At 36.4% G+C, this 27,786-nt stretch overlaps 1 protein-coding gene across 1 annotated transcript in view; it reads left to right on the top strand.

Annotated features, from left to right (window-relative positions):
* LPGAT1 (lysophosphatidylglycerol acyltransferase 1) overlaps positions 1-27,052 on the top strand; it is a 63,317-nt gene extending 36,265 nt beyond the window's left edge. Inside the window, exons 4-8 of the mRNA XM_065892507.1 lie at positions 4,948-5,043; positions 8,118-8,391; positions 12,538-12,664; positions 24,336-24,442; positions 26,820-27,052. Coding sequence (XP_065748579.1) covers positions 4,948-5,043; positions 8,118-8,391; positions 12,538-12,664; positions 24,336-24,442; positions 26,820-26,971 — 756 coding nt within the window. The 3' untranslated portion in view covers positions 26,972-27,052. The remainder of the gene's footprint in view (positions 1-4,947; positions 5,044-8,117; positions 8,392-12,537; positions 12,665-24,335; positions 24,443-26,819) is intronic.
* The last annotated feature ends 734 nt before the right edge of the window (positions 27,053-27,786 follow it).

Below are 27,786 nucleotides of genomic sequence, written 5' to 3' on the forward strand. Positions count from 1 at the left end.
ACCATACTGTCTTGATTACTGTTGCTTTGTAATATAGTCTAAAGTCAGGGAGCCTTATTCCTCCAGCTCCTTTTTTCGTTCTCAAGATTGCTTTGGCTATTCGGGGTCTTTTGTGTTTCCATACAAATTGCGAAATTTTTTGTTCTAGTTCTGTGAAAAATGCCAGTGGTAGTTTGATAGGGATTGCATTGAATCTGTAGATTGCTTTGGGTAGTAGAGTCATTTTCACAATGTTGATTCTTCCCATCCAAGAACATGGTATATCTCTCCATCTATTTGTATCATCTTTAATTTCTTTCATCAGTGTCTTATAATTTTCTGCAAACAGGTCTTTCGTATCCTTAGGTAGGTTTATTCCTAGATATTTTATTCTTTTTGTTGCAATGGTAAATGGGAGTGTTTTCTTGATTTCACTTTCAGATTTTTCATCATTAGTATATAGGAATGCCAGAGATTTCTGTGCATTAATTTTGTATCCTGCTACTTTACCAAATTCATTGATTAGCTCTAGTAGTTTTCTGGTAGCATCTTTAGGATTCTCTATGTATAGTATCATGTCATCTGCAAACAGTGACAGCTTTACTTCTTCTTTTCCGATTTGGATTCCTTTTATTTCCTTTTCTTCTCTGATTGCTGTGGCTAAAACTTCCAAAACTATGTTGAATAAGAGTGGTGAGAGTGGGCAACCTTGTCTTGTTCCTGATCTTAGTGGAAATGCTTTCAGTTTTTCACCATTGAGGATGATGTTTGCTGTGGGCTTGTCATATATGGCTTTTATTATGTTTAGGAAAGTTCCCTCTATGCCTACTTTCTGCAGGGTTTTTATCATAAATGGGTGTTGAATTTTGTCGAAAGCTTTCTCTGCATCTATTGAGATGATCATATGGTTTTTCTCCTTCAATTTGTTAATATGGTTTATCACATTGATAGATTTGCGTATATTGAAGAATCCTTGCATTCCTGGAATAAACCCCACTTGATCATGGTGTATGATCCTTTTAATGTGCTGTTGGATTCTGTTTGCTAGTGTTTTGTTGAGGAGTTTTGCATCTATGTTCATCAGTGATATTGGCCTGTAGTTTTCTTTCTTTGTGATATCCTTGTCTGGTTTTGGTATCAAGGTGATGGTGGCTTCGTAGAAGGAATTTGGGAGTGTTCCTCCCTCTGCTATATTTTGGAAGAGTTTGAGAAGGATAGGTGTTAGCTCTTCTCTAAACTTTTGATAGAATTCACCTGTGAAGCCATCTGGTCCTGGGCTTTTGTTTGTTGGAAGGTTTTTAATCACAGTTTCAATTTCAGTGCTTGTGATTGGTCTGTTCATATTTTCTATTTCTTCCTGATTCAGTCTTGGCAGGTTGTGCATTTCTAAGAATTTGTCCATTTCTTCCAGATTGTCCATTTTATTGGCATAGAGTTGCTTGTAGTAATCTCTCATGATTTTTTTTATTTCTGCAGTGTCAGTTGTTACTTCTCCTTTTTCATTTCTAATTCTATTGATTTGAGTCTTCTCCCTTTTTTTCTTGATGAGTCTGGCTAGTGGTTTATCTATTTTGTTTATCTTCTCAAAGAACCAGCTTTTAGTTTTATTGATCTTTGCTATTGTTTCCTTCATTTCTTTTTCATTTATTTCTGATCTGATTTTTATGATTTCTTTCCTTCTGCTAGCTTTGGGGTTTTTTTGTTCTTCTTTCTCTAATTGCTTGAGGTGCAAGGTTAGGTTGTTTATTCGAGATGTTTCCTGCTTCTTAAGGTGGGCTTGTATTGCTATAAACTTCCCCCTTAGAACTGCTTTTGCTGCATCCCATAGGTTTTGGGTCGTTGTGTCTCCATTGTCATTTGTTTCTAGGTATTTTTTGATTTCCTCTTTGATTTCTTCAGTGATCACTTCATTATTAAGTAGTGTATTGTTTAGCCTCCATGTGTTTGTATTTTTTACAGATCTTTTCCTGTAATTGATATCTAGTATCATGGCGTTGTGGTCGGAAAAGATACTTGAAACAATTTCTAACATAGCTTTTTGAATTCAGGAATTCCTGTAGCGCCTGTCGTTGTTCCTCAGTGGGGGCACTGCTTGCATTTTGGTAGGACGGCACTGTTGTTCTCCACTGTCCTGCTGCACATTGTTTTCCTTACCTGGCTGCAACCTACGACATGCTAGTAGAACTCCCTAGTCATTGTGACAGCCAAAATTGTCCTTGTAGACTTCTAAACGGGAAAACCATTGACTCCACTAAAATTTCAGAAGGATATGAAGAATGGAGCCATTCATGTAAGCCTCCCCAGATGTTTTGACATGTAGAAAATTCGTGCTTCCGGGTAAAGAATAATTGATGTAGAGCACTTTTGTCCCTTGGAAATACCTAACAACGTTCTGAGTGACAGCCTGTGAAACGTTGACAGAGTTGATTCAGGCAGCTTGTGTTTACTGACCTCATTTTTTCAGAAATATGAAACAAAGGATTAGTTATATTTTCTAAACGTGCTGGTACCTTTTTAATAAGTATCTGTGAAGTGAGGAGTCTTGCTCTTTTGTGGCAATTGATGATAAAACCAAGAATTTTTATTTCTATCAATAGAACTTTTAGATATGTAATAAATATTTATTGACTTGTAACATTTCCCCTAAAATAAGTTAGGACAGAATTATCCATACAAATCTCAGAAGCTAGCTTGGCTGTCTTACTGAATTTGTTTTTTTTACGTTACCCTTCTAACTGAGGCGGTAAATCCACTATAAATGTAAGATTAAACATAAAAGCTAGTTACTTTAGTGTTGGTATTAAACCCAGAGAGCAATAAATTGCAGCCACACTTCATTCTGTGTATAAAGCTCAAAGGTGTTACAGGTTGACTCCACTTGCTTTTTGTTTTGTTTCTTGGGGCACTTTCCAGCAAATTCCATCTAGTTCAGATCTCAATTTATCTAAACAAAGTGGTTATCGTTACAAAGCAAAACAAGATTCAAAAATGAGATGTTGGTGATTATTTTATTCTGCATTAATTGATTTGGGAATCAGTCTTTCATGTATGTATCTTTATTTTTTTTAAGTTATTTTATATGGTAAAACTGTTGGAATAGGAGTCATGTAAATGAACTATTCAGTGATACTGAAAAATTACATCAGAAGCTTGAATATTATTTGTGGGCTTTTATAATGTTTTTGTAAAAGCAGCACATGGATGTCAATGCTTAGTTTTTTCCTTATATGTTAGTTCATACAATTTGGTGCTCAGAGATGAAGTTTACATTTGTTATTCCTATAGGAACCAAAGTGGAACTCTGTTGCTTTCTTGATGGAGGCTGTAGTTTTCACTTTATTTATTTAAGGCTTATAACAAGGGATGCTGTTATCTCAGCAGGGGAGAACAATTAACCAATTCATTTACTAGATCCTGTTTACACTTACTTTTAATTTTGAAATTTGCTTGAAATAAAGTCTTCTGCTCTTGATATGGCTGTTAACTCTTATCAGCAGTGGATAATATTTTTGTGTTTAAGAAACTGAGTATTTTTATGCTGGCAAAGAGTAAGGCCTTGTATAAACTAACAAATACTCTTCATGATATAATAGAATGTGTAAATCATTCTACTAAATGAATTTTTAAAAATTTTACAGTGTATTTATTGACTAAATGAATTCTTTAATGTTCTTTTATTTTGGATATTTTTGTATTTTATATTTTTATAAATTTTATATTTACATCTTTATATTTTATGACTTTTAATATTTTAGCCATTAAGTTAAGGTCACATTTTATAAAGCCTTAGTGCTTATTAATTAAATGTGGAGCCCTCATTTGATAACTTAGGCATATTGTATTGTTTCAAAATAACTTTACAAGTTATGTAAGAATTTCCAAAGGTTTTGTTTACATAGAACAAATTGGAAATCATTAAGTTCAAATTTAAGAAGTTAATTCAGTTTTATTTGTTACCCAGTGATATGTATATACCTGTGACCTAGGAATCCAAGACTTGGAATCAAGACCTGTAATTTTTTTTTTTTAAGCACTAACATAACAATAAATATATTATGTTTAAATAGTCTAAATACAGCAAGTTAAAGAAAGATTGGTGGAGTAGATAAACATATTATTCAACAATATTCTGTCTAAAAGAAACTTACTTCAAATACACTGAACTAGTTAGTTTTAAGGTAAAGGATATAAATATAAATTATATATATCATGAACACATTAATCAAAGAAAACAGTGAGATTGGCCATATTAATATCAGAAAAAGTAACCTTCAACGGAAAGAAAATTAATAGAAACAAAGAGGACCGTTACATAAAAGGACCAATTTTCCAGGAAGGCATAACAATCTTAAATGCATAAACACAAAACAACAAAACCTCAAAATGCATGAAGCAAAAACTGATAGAGATGAAAGGAGAAATAGATAAATACAAAATTATAGTTGGAGATTTTAATACCCATCTGTCAGCACCTGATAGAACTTATAGACAGAAAATCAACAATGATCTGGAACTCAACGACACCATCAACCAATAAAATCTAATCAAAACATGTAGAATACTACACCCCAAAACACAGAATACACGTTCTTTTTAATCATCTGTGGAACATATACAATGATATTCTATGTCCTGGGCCATAAAACAAACTTCAATACATTTTAAACATTGACCTAATACAGAATAGGTTATCTTAATATAATGAAGTCAAATTAGAACTCAGTAGCAGAAAACAGCAGAGAAATCTCAAAATCCTTGGAAATTATACAACACATTTCTAAAGAATGCATGAAGACCTGTAATTTTTCATGTAGTGCTTTATTTGTAGAAGTAACATTAGATTTAAGATAGGTTAATTAAAATTATGCTTGGATGATTATACTTAAAATTTAGAGACTGGCTAGACTATAGTCAGGTTTTTTTTTTTTTTTCTATTCAACATTTATTTCTTGCTTTTAAATATTTTAGGTTGTTGCTCAAATGATGTGGTTGATGGATCATATTTTTAAGTACACAAACTTTGGAATTGTTTCTCTAATTCACGGAGACTTCTTTATCAGACAGGTAAGTAATGAGCATTTTTTTCCACAATGATAGCCTGATCAATCTGATTCTTTATTGTAAAAAGAGGCATCACAAAACCAGTTATAATAGATAGAGCCAGCTCTAGTTATCTGAGGGAGCTGGGAATCTTTTTCCCTAAAACATTTATTTCAGTCTGAATTTGAGTATGCATAAACATTAAAATGCAAATATTTTAATCTCTACCCTCCTCGCTTCTAAACAGTTTACCAAGCGCCTGCCACATTCTCAGCTCTTCTGCTTCTTAGCTGTGTGAATTGGGCAAGTTATTTAACCTCTCAAAGTTTCCTCATTTTTCAAATGAGAATAATGGGTACTCCTCTCACAGAGTAGCTGTGTGGATTACATGAAGTAATACGTGTTACACGCTCAGAACAGTCCCTGCTACTTTCATCAACTTCATCATGACTACCACTATCATCATCTATATTATCACTGTTATTTTTATTTACAAGTCACCGTTATATGATACAGAAGGTATCTATGTTAGCAGTTGGGAGATTGTTAAATAAATAAGATTACCAGTCGGGAGAATGTTAAATAAATAAATAAGAGGAAATATTTTGCAAATTCATAGTATGAAAAGTGAGTACGTCAAATTTCTGTAAATCCAGAAAAACCTTAGAGGAGAAGATGATATGTGGCATGCATTTAAAGAATGAGTACGGGTTTGATGGAGGAAGGTGGATTGGGAATGGGTCGTAAGCATTAGGGATAGTTTAGTATAGGAAAAAGAATAATACCCTCTCATCAAGTCAGCATACAGGGACTTCCCTGGCAGTCCAGTGGTTAGATTCCGCACTTCCAATGCAGGGGCTGCGGGTTCAGTCCCTGCTTGGGGAACTAAGATCCCACATGCCCCGCAGCATGGCAAAAAAAAAAAAATAAAAGAAGTCAGCACTACATTATAGTGTTTCCCTGATATGCTACGTGCTTTATTTTCTCAAAAATGGATAACCAAAATATGATATCAAGAGTTTTTATGTATGATAATGCTACACTTATCTGGTGTTTATATATTTAGCCACTTCACCCTGGATGGTGCAGTACCTTACACATAGTAATTACATAATGAATTGCTGGTGAATCTAATTAAGCGTCTTCTGAGCATCACAAATTCAGAAATAAGCTAGAAGTGTGTAGAAAAACTTCTAAGCTCTATGAAAATAGGTCTCCCCAAACACATATATTTTACTTTGCTCCAGACAGTTTTTTAAATATTTATTTATTTATTTAGCTGCACCAGGTCTTAGTTACAGCACACGGGATCTTTGTTGTGGCATGAGTACTCTTAGTTGTGGCATGCATGTGGGATCTAGTTCCCTGACGTGGGATCTAGTTACCTGACCAGGGATCGAACCCAGGGCCCTCTGCACTGGGAGCAGAGAGTCTTAACCACTGGACCATCAGGGAAGTCCCCTCCAGACAGTTTTATATACAGAACATATTTTTGTTTTTCATGTTCTGTGTAATTGTCTAGTTTTTTCTGGAAACACCCTTGGTTTTTCTGAGCAGAGAGATGGAAAAAAGCAGGCACTGGAACCCTAGGAAGAATTGGGAGTGAGGATTGGCCACAACAAGGTTGAGACAAAATAAACAATGATCAGAACAACTTAAGGAAGAAACTAACCTAATATCTTAGAGTGTCACTGGAGGCGAAGACAGGAGAGATTTACAAATTCATTTCTGAAGAGCAAAAATTTTTTCCCTGTTTGATAGTAATAAAAATCTATAACATGGGGGAAGGGGAGAGAAAAAAAGTATTAATGTTAAAGAAAATCTCTTGGGACTTTGCTACTAAACATTTTTGACAAGATATTTCCAAGAATATTAAAAATATTTTACATGTACTCTAGGGAACTTAAAAGTAAAGCTTAATTATAATCAATTCAATTCTGTAAATTAGCTAAGAAAATTGTTACTTAGTTTGCATTTAGAATAATTTAGTCTAAAGACTGAAAGTGTACAAATTATTTTGGGGAGCTTCTGTAATTGTGTTGGCTGGAAAATTATTAGCAAATTGACCATACTGAAAGGAAGAACCTCCTTATATTTAGTCATGGGTTTTGGGCTTTCCTAAAAATGCTTCTAGGTTCCTCTTTTCGGTCTCCAAGTTATCCTCTTTCCTCTCTTTCCCTCACAACTAAGATCCAGTCTATCAGAATGTCCTGTTAGCTTTCAGATTTTTCCCTGAATGTGTGCACCTCTCATCGATATCCCACAGTTGAATCTCATCAAACTCCCTTGTCCAGACTCTACAGGAGTCTCCTAACTTATTTCTTATAGTCTTTTTGTCACTGGAGCCAGCAGGTTTTTTTTTTTAAGTAAATAAGATCATGACTCTCCCTTTTTGAAAACTATCTAATGATGTTCCATTCCAAACTACTACTTAACCAAGCTCAAGGCCTTTCTTATATGTCCTCTGCCTCTCTCTGCAATTTTCAGCCACACTGACCTTGCCACAGTTCTCTGAACATGCCAAACATGTTCCCACCTCAGGGCCTTTGTCCTTTTTCTCCTCATCACCTGGAGTACTCTGCCACTCATCTTCACATGGTTTATTCCCTCACATTATCAGCTCTTTGCTCAAATTTCACCTCCTTGGAGCTGCTTTTCCTGACCCTGTTGAGCGTCTCTAGTCTCTTACTCTTCTTCCTAACCTTATCACCAGTTGCATTGGTACATATGCACATATACATACGTATTATATATCTTCCCCATTCAAGTAAGCTTCGTGAGGGTCTCTTATTTCTCTATCTCCAGGACAGTGCCTGGCAAGTAAGTAGTAGGTACTCAGTAAATACTCACTGATGATGAATGAATGAACTTTTCGGGTACAATTAGAGCAATTTTTTTCTGCAGGGGGAAGGGTTTATTTATGTAAGTGCTAATAACTTACTTTTTCCAGTATGGTCAAAGGGGGAAGTAAGTGGGGGGGAAATCACTATTCTAGCCTATGATTGGGATTTACTCTAGAAGCAGTTATTTCTATTTAATTTTACAGCCTTTAAATTTCAAATGTGACTGTACTTACTCTATGTGTGTCTACCTTCTAGGGAAAATCTTATCGTGACCAACAGCTTCTTCTTCTCAAGAAGCACCTAGAAAATAATTACAGGAACAGAGATCGAAAATGGATTGTTCTGTTTCCAGAAGGGGGCTTCCTCAGGAAGAGGCGAGAAACCAGTCAGGCATTTGCCAAGAAAAATAACTTGCCATTTCTTACACATGTCACTTTGCCAAGGATTGGGGCAACAAAAATTATTCTGAGTGCACTTGTAGCACGACAGGAAAATGGAAGTCCAGCAGGAGGAGATGCTAAGGAATTAGGTATGATGGTTTTTAGCATTTTTTTCTTTTCTTGGAATTAAAGGATTTTCTGGAGTTCCAGAAGATAACATTGTTCTTTTTTATATTTATAATTTTTGTCAAACAGAAATAATACTGAGGGAGAAGATGAAAATATAACTTTTTATTGTTTCTACAAAAGTAGTCCATGCTTACAATAATTTATTCAAATAATATAGGAATGTATAAAGTCGAAGGTATCTCTCCCTTACTGTACACCTTACTCGTGGCCATTCCCACTGCTGCAGTCAACATTCCTGTAAATATCCTTACAGATTTGTGGAACATGTCTGTAGTATTAATTTGTAGAAGTGGAATTGCTGGATTAAAAGATACAGGAATAGAAATGACAAATTTGAGAAACTAGTCATAGATATGCAAATGGAATTATAATTATTTATATTTTTTGCAGTTACCAAATTTAGAAAGTTTTTTTGTTTTTAATACAGAGAATGAGTTTAATGAAGTTTGGCAGTATTTACTAAGAGTCTTAAAATGTTGATAAATTACTCAGTTATTCTACTGCAAATAATACTTATCAAAAGGGAATGATCTGAAATACTGGCAAAGTAGTTTATCACAGCATTATTTCTAATGGCAAGAAATTGGAAATAGCCAGAAGAGAGAACAGATAAGTAATTATTAAATATCCATCTAACAGAATACAACACAGCCATTACAAATGATGTTTATTGGCTTGGAAAATTCTTATGCTTTATAATATTAACGGGGTGGGAGAAACATACAACTCTTGTGTAAACAATATGAGCTCAAATATGTAAATAATAAGGCAGTAGAAAATCAGTGAAAGGAAAGATTTCAGAATATTAACAGTGATTGCTTCTCTGAGTTGTAACATTATGGATAATTTTTCTCCATTTCTTAATACTTTTCTTAATTAAAAAAATATAGTGAGTATGTATTACTTTTCTGGCCAGTAAAAAGTAAACCATACTCAAAGATGCAACTGTGGACTTCCCTGGTGGTGCAGTGGTTAAGAATCCGCCTGCCAATGCAGGGGACATGGGTTTGATCCCTGGTCCGGGAAGATCCCACATGCCACGGAGCAACTAAGCTCATGTGCCACAACTACTGAGGCCTATGCTCTAGAGCCCGTGAGCCACAACTACTGAAGCCTGCGCACCTAGAACCTGTGCTCCGCAACAAGGGAAGCCACCACAATGAGAAGCCCAGGCACTACAACGAAGCCACAACTAGAGAAAGACCGCGCGCAGCAACGAAGACCCAATGCAGCCAAAAATAAATAAATAAATAAATAAATTTATTTTAAAAAACAAACAAAACTGAACAAAAAAGATGCAACTGTCTTGGAGATAGCCTAGTGAATTGTGCATATTTACAGAAGATATTTGTGCCAACAGCATGAAGACTGTTTTGAACTACTTTATCCAAGACACTATGAAAGTTTGGTGATAAATTATAAATTAAAAAGCTGAAAGAAACTTACTAGGCCTGTTTCCGTAACAACATTTTGCTATTTCTTTTAATATTCTTCAGATAAAATAAAATGGGAATGATTGGCCCTCAGAAATATGTGTTATTTTAGGTGATGGTAAGGACCAAACATGGAAATAATGCCCGTGAGATTGTGCTGAGCTTTCCTTTCATTTGTTTTTTCCAAACAGCTGCCTGGCAGTCAGCTCTCTTAATGTTTCATCATCTATTAAAAAGACAAATTGAAAGAATCTTTTAATAGAAAAGGAAGGTTCAGAATAGCTTCACTGCTGGAGAGACACTGTGGCAATGTCAGCCAAGCCAAAGCTTGAAGGCAAAGGTCTTCCAAATAGGATTAATTGCACTAATAAATACCGCTGCTTTTAAGTAGTTTTACCCAGTCAATACCCTGTGGTCTAGATCTCAGAGAAATGAATGGGCACTTGTCATACTGATTACACAAGAGGGAAGAAAAATGGTTTTTTCTTTTGGAGAGAAACAATCTCTGTTTATAACCAAAGTGAAATTGTTTATTACTTAGTTAAAATTTAGGCCTCTCGCCTTCTGAGATGGCCCACACTCTGTCTGTAGAGTGTTATTCTCCCAGGGCCAGTCTTGCTTTTCGAGATGGACAGCATTCTGTCTATGGAATGTGTATCTCTCTAAATAAATCCACTTCTTACCTATCAAGAAAAAAATTTTTATTCTAGCAGTTCAGGAAAATCATAAGAAATTTTAGAAAACCGTATACCCCCAAACTAGTTTTACTTAGATTTTACCATTTGCTTCTCTGCTTTGGTATGGACATTTTGTGTTTTATTTTCTTTAGTATTCATACTCACTATTTAGTATTTTATTCCATATAAACACAAACCATGCCTTCATGTCTGTTTTAATGTGGGGTCAGTCCCTACACATATAAAAATAAAGTTGTATCTAATTAACTTTAAGTTTTTATATATTTATTTATTTTGGCCGCCGCGTGCGGCACATGGGATCTTAGTTCCCCGACCAGGGATTGAACCTGTGCCCCCTGAAATGGAAGTGCGGAGTCTTAACCACTGGACCGCCAGGGAAGTCCCTCTAATTAACTTTAAAAGGATTAGTATTTTTTTTGTTTATTGTATGATTTAATAGATATTAAACTGAACTCTGGTGATTTTTCCCAACCATTTTATTATAAAAATTTTCAAACATACATAAAAGTTGAAATAATTTTGCAGTTAATATCCATGAGCTGGCCAACTAGATTTTATTATTAACACTTTACTATATTTGCTTTATCACATCTCTCCCCATCCTTCTATCCATCTATTAGTCCATCTTGGTTGTTTTTTTTTAATGCATTTCAAAGTAAGTTGCAGACATCGGTGTACTTTACCCCTAAACATTGTAGCATGTACATCACTGGTAGCTTGTTAAAATGTGTCTCTTTACATACATTCTGTTCCTTTAGCAATATGTTATTTAAAAATTAAATTTTTTAAGCTTATGTCTTATATGATTATTTCTTCCCCTTCAGAATGTTGTCTAAAATTTTAAAAGAATTTAAGGCCAGTTTTTAATTATTTGATATTTTAAGTAAAATATTATTGATTCCTACTGTACATTTGGCCTTATATTTAAAAATAAGTTTTATTTTTTTAGGGACCCTTTAAATACTTCAAACAAAGGATAGACCATTACACTTTAAAGTCTAGCTATCAGCATTCTCTTTGAGAATTCCCGTCTCAATTCTTTTTTTTTAACATCTTTATTGGGGTATAATTGCTTTACAATGCTGTGTTAGTTTCTGCTTTATAACAAAGTGAATCAGTTATACATATACATATGTTCCCATATCTCTTCCCTCTTGGTGTCTCCCTCCCTCCCACCCTCCCTATCCCACCCTTCCAGATGGTCACAAAGCACCGAGCTGATCTCCCTGTGCTATGCGGCTGCCTCCCACTAGCTCTCTACCTTACGTTTGGTAGTGTATATATGTCCATGCTTCTTGCTCAACTTTGTACTCCGTGCTGGGAATAAAAACAGCGCGCAGAGGACCAAAGTAAACAGAACTTCCCCAGCCCCTCTCACAACGGTAGTTACCTGTTGTACCTACCAAAGGGTAGACAGATTTATTGCTTTATTTTTATATAACTCTTGCTAAAATGGGAGGAGTTTTTTGTTTGTTTTGAACAAGAGCAGCAACTGATGATCATCAACAAAATGCTTAATTTTTTTGCCTTATTTCAATATTTATTAATGCTTCCCAAGTATCAGAAAACTTGGTGTTTGTATTATATTGTGTTATATTTAGTGAGTGGAGTTTTTTGTTTTAAGGTCTGCTTTTTGCTTTTGTGATGTGATACTTTAGCTACTGACTTTTTTTGTAGGCCAGTTTTTATGAGTGATAAAATGTAAATTAGACCTAGATACTGCATAATTGTATTGAATGCTTAAATGATGCATGTCCAATAAACGATAGCACTCTGTTGTTTAATTTGTTTGAGATTCAGCCATTTTATAATGTAATAGGAGATGCTTAATTTCATCCGAAGTGCATCATATAGAACAGTAACGCCAAAGTTCATTCTCTTAAAGCAAAGGACATATCAGTATGCTTTATAATTCTATACTAGGTTATTTGCTGCAAATAATATAAAAATTGATCCAATTTTATATTGTTCTCAGACAGCAGATCAAAAGGCCTCCAGTGGATAATAGATACAACCATAGCTTATCCCAAAGCTGAACCCATAGATATTCAAACCTGGATCCTTGGATACAGGAAACCAGTAGTCACACATGTACATTACAGGTAAGAATTACACGTTAGTACTCAGCGTAAAGCCAACATAAAGTACTATCTCAGGACATTGTGAATGTTTTAATATTAAATTATAATTGATAGTGAAAACAGTTGGCTCAAAATCATTCTTATGCTGAATTTTTAATATGAAAATATCATTTGAAGTAGTTATTTTCACTGAGTGATAAAAGTCTCTAAAAATGGCATTCTAGAGGCACTATGATTATTTGATCGCCTAACACTCTTGAGTGAAAGTAATTAACTTAAAGGGCAAATATCAAGGATAAATATGTACTCAACTGGGGTAAGTAGATTTGTATTAATAGAAATGGAATTTGTTTTTAAATCATTAAGTCATGTAAGATTTTCTAAATGATTGAATTGATAATTTAGCAATGACTTACACTTCCAAATTTTTAATATTTTAATATGCCTATGTCTTTTGCATGAACAACAGCAAAACCATTTATTGAATATTCTGCAACAGCTCCTTGAGATTTTTTTAATATAGACCTTTCTTTTTTTAAAGTGTTTGAGGTAAATGTGTATAGGTATTCATATCAAAAAATGATGCTGATAAGACCTGGATAGAATTGATTGCTTTATAAGCCATTTATCTCCTCGTCAAAGATCTCAACACATGGCAACTAAGTTACTAAGGGAGTAGTTGGTCCCAAGGAAGATCACAATTGCCACAAAAGCCTGCCTTTAAAGAGGAAAACTACTCAAATTATATATCCATTGGAAGTAAATAGGTAACATATTTTCATAGGTGTAAACCATTAGAGTTTTCAAATATAAAAACGAAGTTAGGGCTTCCCTGGTGGCGCGGTGGTTGAGAGTCCGCCTGCCGATGCAGGGGACACGGGTTCGTATCCAGGTCCGGGAAGATCCCACATGCCGCAGAGCAGCTGGGTCCGTGAGCCATGGCCGCTGAGCCTGCGCGTCCAGAGCCTGTGCTCCGCAACAGGAGAGGCCACAACAGTGAGAGGCCCGCGTACTGCAAAAAAAAGAAAAAAAATTAACCATCACAATAGTCTACATAGAAAACCCGAGAAACTGAGTTCACCTTCTATTTATAGAGTTTAGCAATCTTGATATAAAATCATCACAGAAAAAAATCAATATTATCCCTTTTTACTGACATAAATAGAAAATGTAATTTTTTAAAAGATACTTATCTGAGAAGCAAGAAGACTATAAAGTATCTACCAATAAAACTTAAGAAAAAATGTAGAAGACTTTTATGAAGGAAAATATAAAACTGCATCGAAGAACATAAAAGACCTGAATAAGTGGAAAGGGATACTGTGTTCATAGAGGGGAAGGCTGAAAATTACAGAGATGTCAGTTCTCCCAAATTAATCTATAAATTTAACATAATTGCAAATACATTATATCCAGGAGGATTATGATCAGAATCCAGGAGGGTTTTTCTGGAAACTTGACAAATGGTTCTAAAATTCATTTGAGAGAGTAAAGATAAATGAATAGCTACGATAGTGTTGAAGATGAACAAGACAGAGGAATTCTTCCTGCCAGATGTCAAGGCTTAGTGTAATTAAAGCAGTGTGGTATGAGGGCAGGGTCAGATCAATGGAAAGATTAGAAAAGCCAGCACATTTACTTGGGAACATGTGTATGATTGATGATTTTCTAATTATATTTCTTATAGTTGACAGTTATAAAGGTGATATTTGAAGCCCATCCCATAAAGTAGTGTTACTTCTTAGATACTGCATTTAAATTCTGAAAAACACAATCAGCGAGACATCATATACCATATTTCACCCATTAAGATACATGTTTTTTCACATGTTAACATCTCTGAAACTGAGAGGCATCTTAAAAACCAGTATAATAAAGGCTTAGTTATAATTTAATTGTATATTTGGCATGCAGCGCTTAAAAATCCAAAAAGTAATTGCTACCTCTCCCCTGTCCCCCCCCATCCCCCCAAAAAAGGCAGCGCAGTGACTGCTGGATGGTTGGTATTTGACTGTTGACAGTGAATGCCTCTGGGGAGGGAATCTTACTTCTCTTTGTACTATTTTAGGCCTTTTTTTTTTTTTTTTACAGTGTGAATGTATTAATTGAAAAAAGAAATTGCCCACAATTTAGAATTTTGGTTTAATAATCATTTGAGTAATTGCAACAAAAGCATTTTTGTCAGGTAGTTATAAGAATTTAATAAGTTCACATTTAAAATGCATACTATTTAATAGATACCAAATAGATTTTACCCCTTTAAATCAAGGTATTGAAATGCTCAAATTATATAATCTAGATTTTCATATTCTAGTGTTTCATCCATAATTTTTGTGAGGCTTAAATTTCTATAATAATTTTTTAGTATAAAATCTAGAATAAAGTAGAATATAATTAATATAGTAAAAATCAGTTATTCAACATAATGAGGTTTCACGTCACCTTTTCCCAGTAACTGTGAGTAACACTAAAGTGGTTCACACCTAAGTGGTATACACAGGTACTAATGATGCCGGTTTAGAGGTTTACCACCCTCAGCCCTGGCCCCCAAATTACTTACCTGGGAGTGAGGTCATTAGATTGCCTCTTGAACTAAAAGTGGCTTTTTTCCCCAGGAGAAGGAAACATTGTCCTGTCTTCAGTTTTTCTTATGGGCCTTTTGTCTATCAGCACTTACAATTATTGCTCATTTCACCTCTACTTCTGATTCTCTTCTTCCTGTCTGCTTTTCTTGTCATCTCTTGTTTTCTATTGCTTTGCCTCTGGGCCCTAGCTTTTCCCTGGAAAAAGCTGGATGTTTTAGTCATAAGTCACTATTCAAAGCTTCCAGTTGGAAAATGGAAAGTTACACATTAAATTTAATCTTCAAGTTTTTAGTTCTGCTTGACTGATTTTATTTATGTTCACCACCCCCAGGTTCTTTTTTCTTTTCTGCCCCAGCAGTTGTTTTCCCTTTTCTTTAAGAAAACAAGCGTTTTAATTTGGCACCATTCAGGATGCTGGTGGTATTAAATAAGTGGTCTTAATTGAGGCTTGACTGTATTATGGATTGAATTCTGTGTTTCTGTAATGAAGTTGAAGATTTGAAAGAGGTGAATCATCATTTCAAATAAGATAAAATCTCTATCCTCTAGTTAGAAGATATGCTTAATTTCTTCTTAAATGTTTATAAGAAGTTATAGATATACATGAAAGAAATTTTTAATGTTAACATAGAACCAAGACATAACCTAAAATCTGATTTGCTAAGTCATTTTTCAATATATGAATCTGGACATAATAAGCTTTGGAAATGAAGTGCTCTATCCCACCTTGTTGGCCCTCTGGGGGCTCACCATGTCTTTTTTCACTTTCAGATTTCTCTAGAGTCAAGGACAAATGCCTGCCATTGGTATTCAAAAAGTGCTTTTCATTTTCTAATTAAGTTTTGTTGGAAATATTATGTCCCCCAAATTTTCAAAAAAATTCTTAGAGTTTAAATTTTAAGTGAATAGTGGTTAAGCATAACTCTCACTGATCATTATTTATATTTTAGTTACATAAAGTCATTGGATTGGATCTGAGAAGTAGAAAGGGCTAGCTAGGTCTTTTTGTCTAACCTTCCATTTAATACAGGAATACACACACAAACACACAGAGATTACTTAAGTATAGACCTTCTCTAGGAGCCTGTTTTTAGTCCTCTTTTTTTTTCCTGTGGAGGTTGAGTCCATAATAGGAGACTATGTAGCAGTGGATCCTCTGTAGGTGTACCTCTAGCTCTCAGTCTTTCTGCCGGGTTCCAAATCCTCACTTAACTTCCTTGCCTCCACCTGGATACCCTGTTGCTTCTTCAAACCTAGTATGTCTAGAACTGAACTCATTTTCCTTCACACCAACTTGTTTCTCCTGGCTTTCCAATTGGGGTTTATGGTGACATCATTCTGCCCTCACCCAGAATAAAAATTTTGGAGTTCTTTGACTCTTACACTTTAAAATTTTATCCTCTTTCTCAAATCCAGCCACCATTTCCTGTGAAAGGTACCTCTGCAATGTTTGTTTCTATTCCCTCTTTTTATTTCAATGCAATAGCCTAGCTCAGATTTCATTACTTCTTACCTGGAGTATATTTGCCTATTAAATATTCCCTTTATTGACAACCCTCAGAAAGGGAGAAAATATTTGCAAACAAAACAACTGACAAAGGATTAATCTCTTAAATATACAAGCAGCTCATGCAGCTCAATATCAAAAAAACAAACAGCCCAATCCAAAAATGGGTGGAAGGCCTAAATAGACATTTCTCCAAAGAAGACATACAGATTGCCAACAAACACATGAAAGGATGCTCAACATCACTAATCATTAGAGAAATGCAAATCAAAACCACAATGAGATATCACCTCACACTGGTCAGAATGGCCATCATCAAAAAATCTACAAACAATAAATGCTGGAGAGGATGTGGAGAAAAGGGAACCCTCTTGCACTGTTGGTGGGAATGTAAATTGATACAGCCACTATGGGGAACAGTATGGAGGTTCCTTAAAAAACTAAAAATAGAACTACCATATGACCCAGCAATCCCACTACTGGCCATATACTCTGAGAAAACTATCTGTCATACAGAATGAAGTAAGTCAGAAAGAAGAAAACAAATACCGTATGCTAACACATATATATGGAATCTAAAAAAAAAAAAAAAAAACAAATGGTTCTGATGAACCCTAGGGGCAGGACAGAAATAAAGACGCAGACGTAGAGCGTGAACTTGAGGGCATGGGGAGGGGGAAGGGTAAGCTGGGATGAAGTGAGAGAGTGGCATGGACATATATACACTACCAAATGTAAAATAGATAGCTAGTGGGAAGCAGCACATAGCACAGGCAGATCAGCTCAGTGCTTTGTGACCACCTAGAGGGGTGGGAGGGAGGAGTATGGGGATATATGTACACATATAACTGACTCACTTTGTTATACAGCAGAAACTAACACCATTGTAAAGCAATTATACTCCAATAAAGATGTTAAAAAATAGATTCCCTTTATTGATATTGATACTTCACCCTGTGTTATTTATTTCACTGCTATTCTCCTCTTCCTAAAGCATGGTACCTTTTTTTTTTGTTTCTTTTCTTGTTTCTTTATTCCTTTGTTTCTGTCTTTTTTCTTTTCTTTTTTTTGTTATAGACATTGGTGGGACACTTGGCAAAATTTGAGTGAAATCTGTAGATTGTAGATTAGGTAATAGTATCAGTGTTGATTTCCTGATTTTGATCATTGCAGCATGGTTATATAAGAGACTGTTCTTGTATTTAGAAAATGCTCATGGGAGTGTTCAGGGGGCACACCATCTGTAACTTACTCTCAAAAATTGAGGAAAGATCATATATATACATATATATATATATATACATATATCAGAAAATATATGCATCAGAAAATATATATATGGAGAAAAAGAATGATAAAGTAAATATGGGAAATAATGATATTTGGGGAATCTGGGTGAAGCATATATATGAATTCTTTGTACTATTTTTTGTAACTTTTCTTTGAGTCTGAAATTATTTCAAAATAAAAATTATTTTAAAAGTCATTAGGGAGATATGGAAAAATCTCTGTACCTTCCCCTCAATTTTGCTGTGAACCTTAGACTACTCTAAAAAAAAAAAGCCTTAAGAAAAATTTTTAAACGTCATTAGACTCATGGAAAACATAATAGTGATTCTCTTAAGCAAATATACCAACCTTATATTTTGCTTACTGGATAGTTCAGTTCATTCCGCAAGCATCTGTGTCTCAAAGGATGTAATACGATAAAAGATACAATAAATAAATTTGTGGTGTAAACAATGCCATCTCATTGTTTATGCCCTCAAGTGGCATGTTAGTTTGCTATGGCTTTGACTCTTCCAAGGAGCAGGACTCAAGGGGAAGGCGTAACAGGCTCAATTGTCCCTGACTGTGAAGGGAAGCAGTAGTCTAGGTGCTGAGTATTTGCCATCTCCCTTTCTACAGAAACCTTAAAAAGTCACTCAAAATTCTCTCCTATATGACCCTAGGTTTGCTACCTTAGAGCCTTGGTTTATTCCTCTATTAAAGTGGAAAAAAGTTTATATCTGAGTTGCTGAAATTTTTTTTCACATAGCTGAGTGGGTTTTTTTTTAAACCTTTCTAGTGGATGCAGGAGGAAGCTACAAATATTGTTTTAGAATGTTGAGGATGAGGCCTGAGCAGCTTACCTAAGGACGATGGCTCAAAGCAAAACTTCTGGGAATTGAGTGCTGGGAGATCTTCTGATACGTTAAATTTGACAGGATCTGTTCTTGTCCATAAATCTATTTTTGGTGACAAGCAGTTTCCGCATTTCTGAGTTATTCTTGTCATACCAGCCCTGGTGGTGTCAGTTAACTGTACCTGTGGTATTGTGGCTGTCTCCAGATGGCACCTCATCATGTTTTATGCTGGCGGATTACTTTGCATTTAATTCAGTTCAGCAAACTTGAGTTCCCACAAAGGAGCAGGCACTGATGTGCACATGGGTATGCAAAGATGAGTATAGCACAGTCTGATAGAGGAAACAGACACACAAGAAAATAAATAGAACATAAACTAATAAGCATAGTTATGAAGGACAGCGTTGGCACTGAGGAGGAATTATTATCTGTAGGAGAGGAGGAGGAGGAAGCCAAAGGAGCAGAGGACAAAGGTAGAAGAAAGCCAAATCCTTATCTTCCTTAGTAGGAAGTCAATGAATACACTTTAAATTGGACAGTCTAGCATGTTTATAAGCAATGTGGAAGTGAACAGCAAAAGAAAGTTGAAAGGGGTTGTATCTGGGGAACAGGGATCTGACGAGGGAAAAAATAGTCTATTATTTTTCATTGTGAACCTTGTACTGCTCTGATTCTTGAAAGCTATATGCATATTGTTACTCTGTTAAAAATTTGTTTTAAGTTTTTTAATCCTACTGACTCTTTTAGGACAGCTCAAGTGATGCCTTTTCCATGTAGCCTATGTCATAAGTAGACATGCACACCCCTTCATTTAAACTTACACAGAAATTGTTTAAACTCCTTATTTAACATTTACCACATTCTGATTTTAGACTTTTTGCTTGTCTGATCCCTCTGCTAGGTTATTAGGTTTTAGAAAGCACAAACAGTTTATCTTCTTCAGTGCTTATTAGCTCCTAATATGTAGTTGACATAATTGAATTGAGGATTTAGCCATGGTGTTTGTTAGCTCACGTTTGGGAGTCTTTGTGGCATGAAAATTCTAGTGAGAATGTATAAGGTGCCAGCTAAGCATTATTTTATATCTTTTTTTTGAAAGTATAATTTATCTAGTGCTCTTAAATCTAATACTGTGGATTTTGGTGGAATACTCTGTGTTTAAGAGCACATTCTGGATTACTGATAATAATTTTTATTTCTTGAAAATTAAGAGCTAAGTTTTCATTGGATAGCTATTGGTATTGGAAAGATTTGTTTCTGTTATTTATTTATATCCCACAAGAACTCCTTTTATTTGATTCCAAGAGGACTGGTATTCAGTACATTTGACACTCTGCCATATTAGAAGATTAGTTGTTTTAATATTTTAATCCCATGGTGACCAAGGAATCAGAGTAATAGAGGTAGACTGCTCTTGAGGGAGCATTTGGTCTGCCCTCCTGGCTGCCTCCTAAGGCAAGAGAATGTCCCAGCTGCTCTAGGCGAATGGAAGGGTAGGTTTTCGGTTAAAACACAGCCCCACTCCCACACTCACCCCATTTAAAGCAATAGGTATTTCACCAACCTCACCACATTCTTTCAAGAGTTTAATTGGTAAACCCAAACTTCCTCTATTAATTCAGCCTTATATTCAATGTCACTTTTCTCCTTATAAAGCTGCTTTAAGTACTATTTCAGGAAATCAGGAAATTCTTTTTCTTCCTTCCTTCCTTTCTTTCTTCCTTTCTTTCTTTCATTTATTATTGGCTGGGCTGGGTCTTTGTTGCTGTGCGCGGGCTTTCTCTAGTTGTGGCGAGCGGGGGCTACTCTTCATTCATACTCTTCATTGGGTCTTTGTTGCTGTGCACGGGCTTCTCATTGCTGTGGCTTCTCTAGTTGTGGAGCACGGGCTCTAGGCACGTGGGCTTCAGTAGTTGTGGCACGCAAGCTCAGTAGTTGTGGCTTGCAGGCTCTAGAGCGCAGGCTCAGTAGTTGTGGCTCACGGGCTTAGCTGCTCCGCAGCATGTGGATCTTCCCAGACCGGGGCTCAAGCCCTTGTCCCCTGCATTGGCAGGCAGATTCTTTTTTTTTTTTTTTTGTGGTACGCGGGCCTCTCACTGCTGTGGCCTCTCCCGCTGCGGAGCACAGGCTCCGGACGCGCAGGCTCAGCGGCCATGGCTCACGGGCACAGCCGCTCCGCGACACGTGGGACCCTCCCGGACCGGGGCACAAACCCGCGTCCCCCGCATCGGCAGGCGGACTCCCAACCACTGCGCCACCAGGGAAGCCCGCAGGCAGATTCTTAACCACTGCGCCACTAGGGAAGCCCAAGGATATTCTTTATCTCTATGGTTCTTTCTTAGTTATCCTTAGGTTGATTAGACCTGCTTTTATATTTATAGAAATAGTATATTTTTAGAGGTTAAAAAGTAATACAGGGCTTCCCTGGTGGCGCAGTGGTTGAGTCCGCCTGCCGATGCAGGGGACACAGGTTCGTGCCGCGGTCCAGGAAGATCCCACATGCTGCGGAGCGGCTGGGCCTGTGAGCCATGGCCGCTGAGCCTGCACGTCCGGAGCCTGTGCTCCGCAACGGGAGAGGCCACAACAGTGAGAGAGGCCTGCGTATTGCAAAAAAAAAAAAATTATAATAATACAAATAATTTCCCAAACCATTGGACTGTACCTAGTGTGGTAGAGGTAAATAGTTTAAAGAGCACTACTTATATTACAAAACTGTGTTAAGACAGTATTAAATTATCTAAAAGTAAAAAGTCAGTAATACCATTCATTTAAAAAATAAAATTTGATTTTTAAGTTTAAATTGTTAATTTTTAATTTTAAAACATTCCCTAAATCAACTATACTACAATTTTAAAAAAAACAAAAAACACTTCCACGGAAGAAACAAACAAACAAAACATTCCACTAGTATCAGGATGATGTTAACTGACTTTCCTAAAAATCCAAATATTAAGGACATTTAATTTGGCAAAAAGAAAAATAAACAAATGATTAAATTTCCTGAATAGTTATATTTCCTGCATAGCTCTGGGCATCTCCCTGTGTCCGCTGGCTTTATTCTGCTGGAGTCTGCCTCATACATACATAGTTCAAGGGTTACCCAGAGATCTAAGTGGGGATTGTACTCAGAAGTCGTGGCTCCCACTCAGTGCTTACTTCTTTCTGGGATTCCTCACTTTACAACTGCTATGGTCACCCTAATCTCTGTCCTCCGATTCTTCAACCAGTAAGACTTACGTAGGGGAACTATTCTCAGGTTAAAAGCTATAAAAACTGGAAAACCAGTGCCATTCCTGTCTGCCAAGTGTTGACTCTGCTCCAATCTGCCTGCCTTTAGTCACTCTCCAGTGCCTTCCACCAATTACTTTTTGCATTTTGTCCAGAATTTATAACTGTTACCTATGAATTACTCTACAATTACAAGAAGCAGAACTCCTCTCATTTTTTTCTTTTTTTTTTTCGGTATGCGGGCCTCTCACTGTTGCGGCCTCTCCCGTTGCGGAGCACAGGCTCCGGATGCGCAGGCCCAGCGGCCATGGCTCACGGGCCCAGCCGCTCCACGGCATGTGGGATCTTCCCGGACCAGGGCACGAACCCGTGTCCCCTGCATCGGCAGGCGGACTCTCAACCACTGCGCCACCAGGGAAGCCCCTCTCTCATTTTATTGTAATGGATGTTAAAGATCACAGGGAGAGGTGACTTTTAAGAGGTGAAAGAATAGATTTTGCTCTTAAGTATGCCCCCCATTAACTTCTCTGGCCTTTTAAAGTAGTACTGCACTGTGCCAAAATGACTATAAACATAGGCACCAAAGTCACATGGCAGTACTTACTCACATGTTTATCTATGATTCAGAATATTTTTATTAAGGTTAATATTAAAATGAAAACATAATCTGTTTTCTTAAAGAGAGCTCATAGATGGATTCCCAAGAATGTGTCCCCAAATTGGCATATCCCAGTTGTGAAACACTGCTAGCCATCTTCTATACCTAAATCAGTGCCTTCTGATTTTATTATTCTCCAGCTTAAAAATCTTTCTGTGAGAGGCATTCTCATAAATTGCTAGTATAAAGTGGTATAATCTTTATGAAGACAATGTACCAACATCTTTCAAAATTACTAACACATTTAGCCTTTGACTTAGCAGTTTCACTTCTGGAGTTTTATCCTATAGATATACACATATGAATGGACATTTGCACGGTGTTATTCATTGTAACATTGTTTATAATAACAAAAGATGAGAAACTGCCCATCAATAGTGAGTAGAGGAATTTAATGTTTACCGTGTATTAAGAGATTGCAATGAAATTAGAAAATATTTTTAACAGAATGATAATGAAAATATGATCTATAAAAATGTATGGGATACACCTTAATCTGTGTTTAGAGGAAAATTTATAGCCTTAAAAGCTTCCATTAGAAGAGAAGAAAATTGAAAATCAGCGATCTAAATATCTATCTCAAGAAATTAGAAAAAGAAAAGTAAATGCAATCCAAAGATAGTAGAAGACAGGGGATAATAAAGGAGAATTTACTGAAATAGAAAACATACAATAGAAGGAATAATGACACCAAAAATAATTGGTTTTTTGAAAACACTGTAAACTTGATCAGCTCCTGGCAAGGCTGATCAAGGGGGAAAAAAAGGTCCATGTTACTGATATCAGGAACGAAAAAGGGGACATTATCTCAGATCCTATAGCCATTAAAAAGAAAAATTAAAGGACATTAAGTGCAGTTATTTCAGAGCATCAAAAAGAGGGAATACTTCCTAGCTTGTTTTATGAGACCAGCATAACTTGGATACCAAAACCTGAACCAGGGATGTTATAAGAAAGGAAAATTTATAGGCAAATCTCTTACATGATTATAAATATAAGATTCACCCAGCAAAATATTTTAAATGCATCATATTATATACCGAGACCATACATTCCAGGAATGAAAGTTCGGTTTAACATTCAAAATCAGTCCCTTTAATTAATCACATTAACAGAATAAAGGGAGAAATTATATAAGCATTTTGGTAGATGGAAAAAGTTGATAAAATGCAACTCTTATTCATGATAAAAAAGAAAACTCTTGGGCTTCCCTGGTGGCGCAGTGGTTGAGAGTCCGCCTGCCGATGCAGGGGACACGGGTTCGTGCCCCAGTCCGGAAAGATCCCACATGCCGCCGAGCGGCTGGGCCCGTGAGCCATGGCCGCTGAGCCTGTGTGTCCGGAGCCTGTGCTCCGCAACGGGAGAGGCCACGACAGTGAGAGGCGCGCGTACCGCAAAAAAAAAAAAAAAAAAAAAACAACTTCACCTGTTCCGAAAACCATTCCTACTTAAACCTACAAACATGGGGAGACAGGTATTTCTCAATAATTATTTGTAGATATAGGATAATCTAAAGCTAAGTTGTGGTTCTGAATGATTTTGACTTCTGAATTAAAGTAGTTTTTGCTTTTTTTCTGACTCTTGATAGGATCTTTCCAATTAAAGATATACCCCTGGAGACTGATAACCTTGCTGACTGGCTCTATCAGCGTTTTATTGAAAAAGAGGACCTCTTATCACATTTTTATGAAACAGGTACACAGAGTCCTATTATACATGTTCCTGATGTTATGATAGTTTCAAAGATGTACTTTAGGGGAGATAACCATTTTTCGATTCTTCAGATACCCTAAAGGAATCACAGTATTTCTGTGTTTAAGAATTTCAGCTTAGAATTTTTATAAAGACAAATTTATGTGAAATTTATTCAGGCTCTTCATCAGCCAGTGTGGAAAGATCAAATGGTGAGTATCCCTTGTATAAATGGATCTAGTTCAAGAGAGTACACAGTCTGGAAGACGGCCAGCATACATTTGCGATTATATGGTCTGTTTTATGAGACGGCAAATATCATTCATGTGTTGGCATTGTACTTGATTGTTTGACTGATACCGTCACCATACAGTTGTTTCAGATCACTTTTGACTGCATTTTCAGGGACTTCCCTGGTGGTCCAGGAGTTAAGACTCCATACTTCTACTGCAGGGGGCGTGAGTTCAATCCCTGGTTGGGGAACTAAGATCCCGCATGTTGTGCGGCCAAATTAATCAATAACTGCATTTGCACGAGCTTTATTCGTTTCTTTACATGGAGGGATAAAGTTTACATGTTAAGTTTTCATGGATATAACCTTATTACATTTTTCTCCTAGGGAGACATTTACCCTAAGATCCCTTTTCTATACTCAATATTCTCTACGTTCTGTGACAACTACAATGAGCGAAAAAGACCTAGGAGGCAGGGAGGGGAGAGGGAGGAAAAAAAGGAAGTTAGGAAAGAAGGAAATAACATTGGTAGAACACCAGGCATACCAAAGTGCTTTCACAGTTAGCTGTGCCATGGGTCTATTTTCTAGACCCTGCAATAGGGATAAAAAGATGAAGAGAAAGTTGTCCTGGGCCTGAGAATAGCCATGGGGTTTTAGATTAGTAGAGGCCCAATTTTCTTCCCACCTAGACTTTTTTGGTACAGAATTAAAGTAGATATTGAATCAGACTATAGAAGGTCTAATACTAATTAAGCAAAGGCTGATACTGTTAATTACCTCTAAGGATTTTTTCTTTATGTTTAAGGGTTGTTTCACTTTGTCCTCAATAGGATTCCTTCCTCAACTTTCCGACCCTGGGGCTTTGGAGTAGTGCATATTAATATGACAGAAGTAAGACATTGTGTATGCCATTAGAATTCCTAGTAAGACTAGTTGAACAAGATGCCTCTCTCTGCTGTGTGCATTCCTTGGTCTTACTCTAGAAATTTCTTTCAAGATGAGATAGGATGGATATCTAAGAAGGCATCAAGTGATTAAAAGGCCAGCAAGATCTGTCTTCTTTTTCAATCTCAATCTCTTTATGATATTTGGCCTAAATAGTAGCAACAATAATAGAAACTCTTTTTAAGAAAGCTATTTGTATAACAGACCTTGAAACTTAAAAGCGTTCTCTGTAAATTGTTTGTGAGAAGCAAATCCTCTCTTGAATCAGCTTATAGTAGGGGATTATCAGCAAGGACAAAGGCTATTTGAAATGCTGAAGAGTGTTTTCAGGATGACCTTAGGTAGTATTGCTCCAAAGTGTCTAGCCTTCCTTTCCAGAAGAGAATTTACAGACATCTGTTTACTTTGTGTTTCTCCTTTTTATTATTAAGACATATTCCATAAACCATATTGCCTTTTGAAAATAATATCAGAAATTTACAACCCCTTTTGTGGCAAAAACATTTAATTTGTAAATAGAAGAATTAGTATAAATTATGCTATTCTGGAAATATTTTCTTTTTCATTGGCCTCGCCACATGGCTTACAGGATATTAGTTCCCCGACCAGGGATTGAACCCAGGCCCTTGGCACAGAGGGCACAGAGTCCTAACCACTGGACCGCTAGGGAATTCCCTGGAAATTATTTAATTGAGTCACACATCCTGTGTCCTGGCCATTGTGGAAATCTATAGGGATGCAGTGGAAAACAGTGCAGCCATAGTGCCTTCTGTCATGCAGCTTATATTCCAGCAGGAGACAGAGAGTAAACCAGTCTGTAGAAAAAAGAAAAGGTAGATTGCAATCAATACAGATTGTGGAAAGTGCCAAGAAGGAAATAAACACGGAGATAAGAGTGACTGACGGGGGAAGGGGAGACTAGATGGGTGGTATTTTTCTGATATTGGAAGAATGCAAGGAGCCTGCCATTCACTGAGGTGGAGGAGGAGCGTACCAGCCAGAGAATAAAGGCAGGAAAAGGCTTAGCGGTTTGAAAATTGTATTTCAAATGATATCTCTCTTTAAGAGCAACAAGAAGTCACAGAAGATGCTTTAAAGAAAACAAGAGCAAAAAACTCTAGTTAAACTAATGTTCAACTTTTATTCTAGGACACCTACCACCACAGTAAAACAAGTTAATATTTCTGTCTTGTCTTTTAGGGGCTTTTCCACCTCCCAAGGGCCGTGAGGAAGCTGTTTCCAGGGAAATGACGCTCAGCAATACGTGGCTATTTCTCATACAGTCTTTTGCATTTTTGTCAGGCTATATGTGGTACAGCATCTTTCAGTATTTTTACCATTGCCTGTTTTAGGAATTGACTTGGACTTGTCAAGGTCACCACAGGAGCTTGGACTTTCATAAGCGTGCATTGTTTTACATGTACAAATCAGAATATTAAAAAAAAAGGAAAAGGAAATTCAATGGATGGATTAATATTTATCCCCCTTTGGGATATTTTAAAACTCTACTAAAATGAGGATCAATAATATAATGACCTGCAAATATGTTTTAAGGACTTTTCATGTTTTAAAAAGATACACTCCCCCACACATTTAAGCAAACATCACTTTTGGAGAAGAGGAAATCATAAAATCATCCTAGAAGACTCTCTGAGACAAATTCTGTTGCCACCAGATATACCTGTTAATCTAGTTCAAGCTCAGAAAGTTGTATGCATCCATTCCTTTTAGCTAGTAGTCTCTGTTAGGCAGTGCTGTAGAGCGCCCTCATCTCCACCAACTCTTGCTGTGTTACTGGTAACCTCGAGGGGAGCTGGTTGGCACCTTCTGAAGAACTCTTTCCCTGTTGTTCGCAGCGACACTCCGGTCCTCCACAGCTACATGAAGTTCAGTGTCAAGCATACTCTGGGGGACAAAGCAGTGTCCACTGGACATATTCTGGTACTAGAATGTGTTCTTCAGAAAGACCAGCTCAGTCCAATGCTGTGTTTACATGCACTAGTGCTTCCCCTTGTATGAGGGGTGGGTCATTTGATTTATCTTCTTGTATAGAAGACATATCATAGGTTGATGATTGTCTTTTACAAAATGCACTTTTATCAGATGCATATATAGCAAAGGATTAGTACTATAACCTAAAAACAAACATAAGCGTAATCAGTGAGTG

Source organism: Phocoena phocoena, chromosome 1 (assembly GCF_963924675.1).
Source record: "Phocoena phocoena chromosome 1, mPhoPho1.1, whole genome shotgun sequence".
NCBI lineage: Eukaryota > Metazoa > Chordata > Mammalia > Artiodactyla > Phocoenidae > Phocoena > Phocoena phocoena.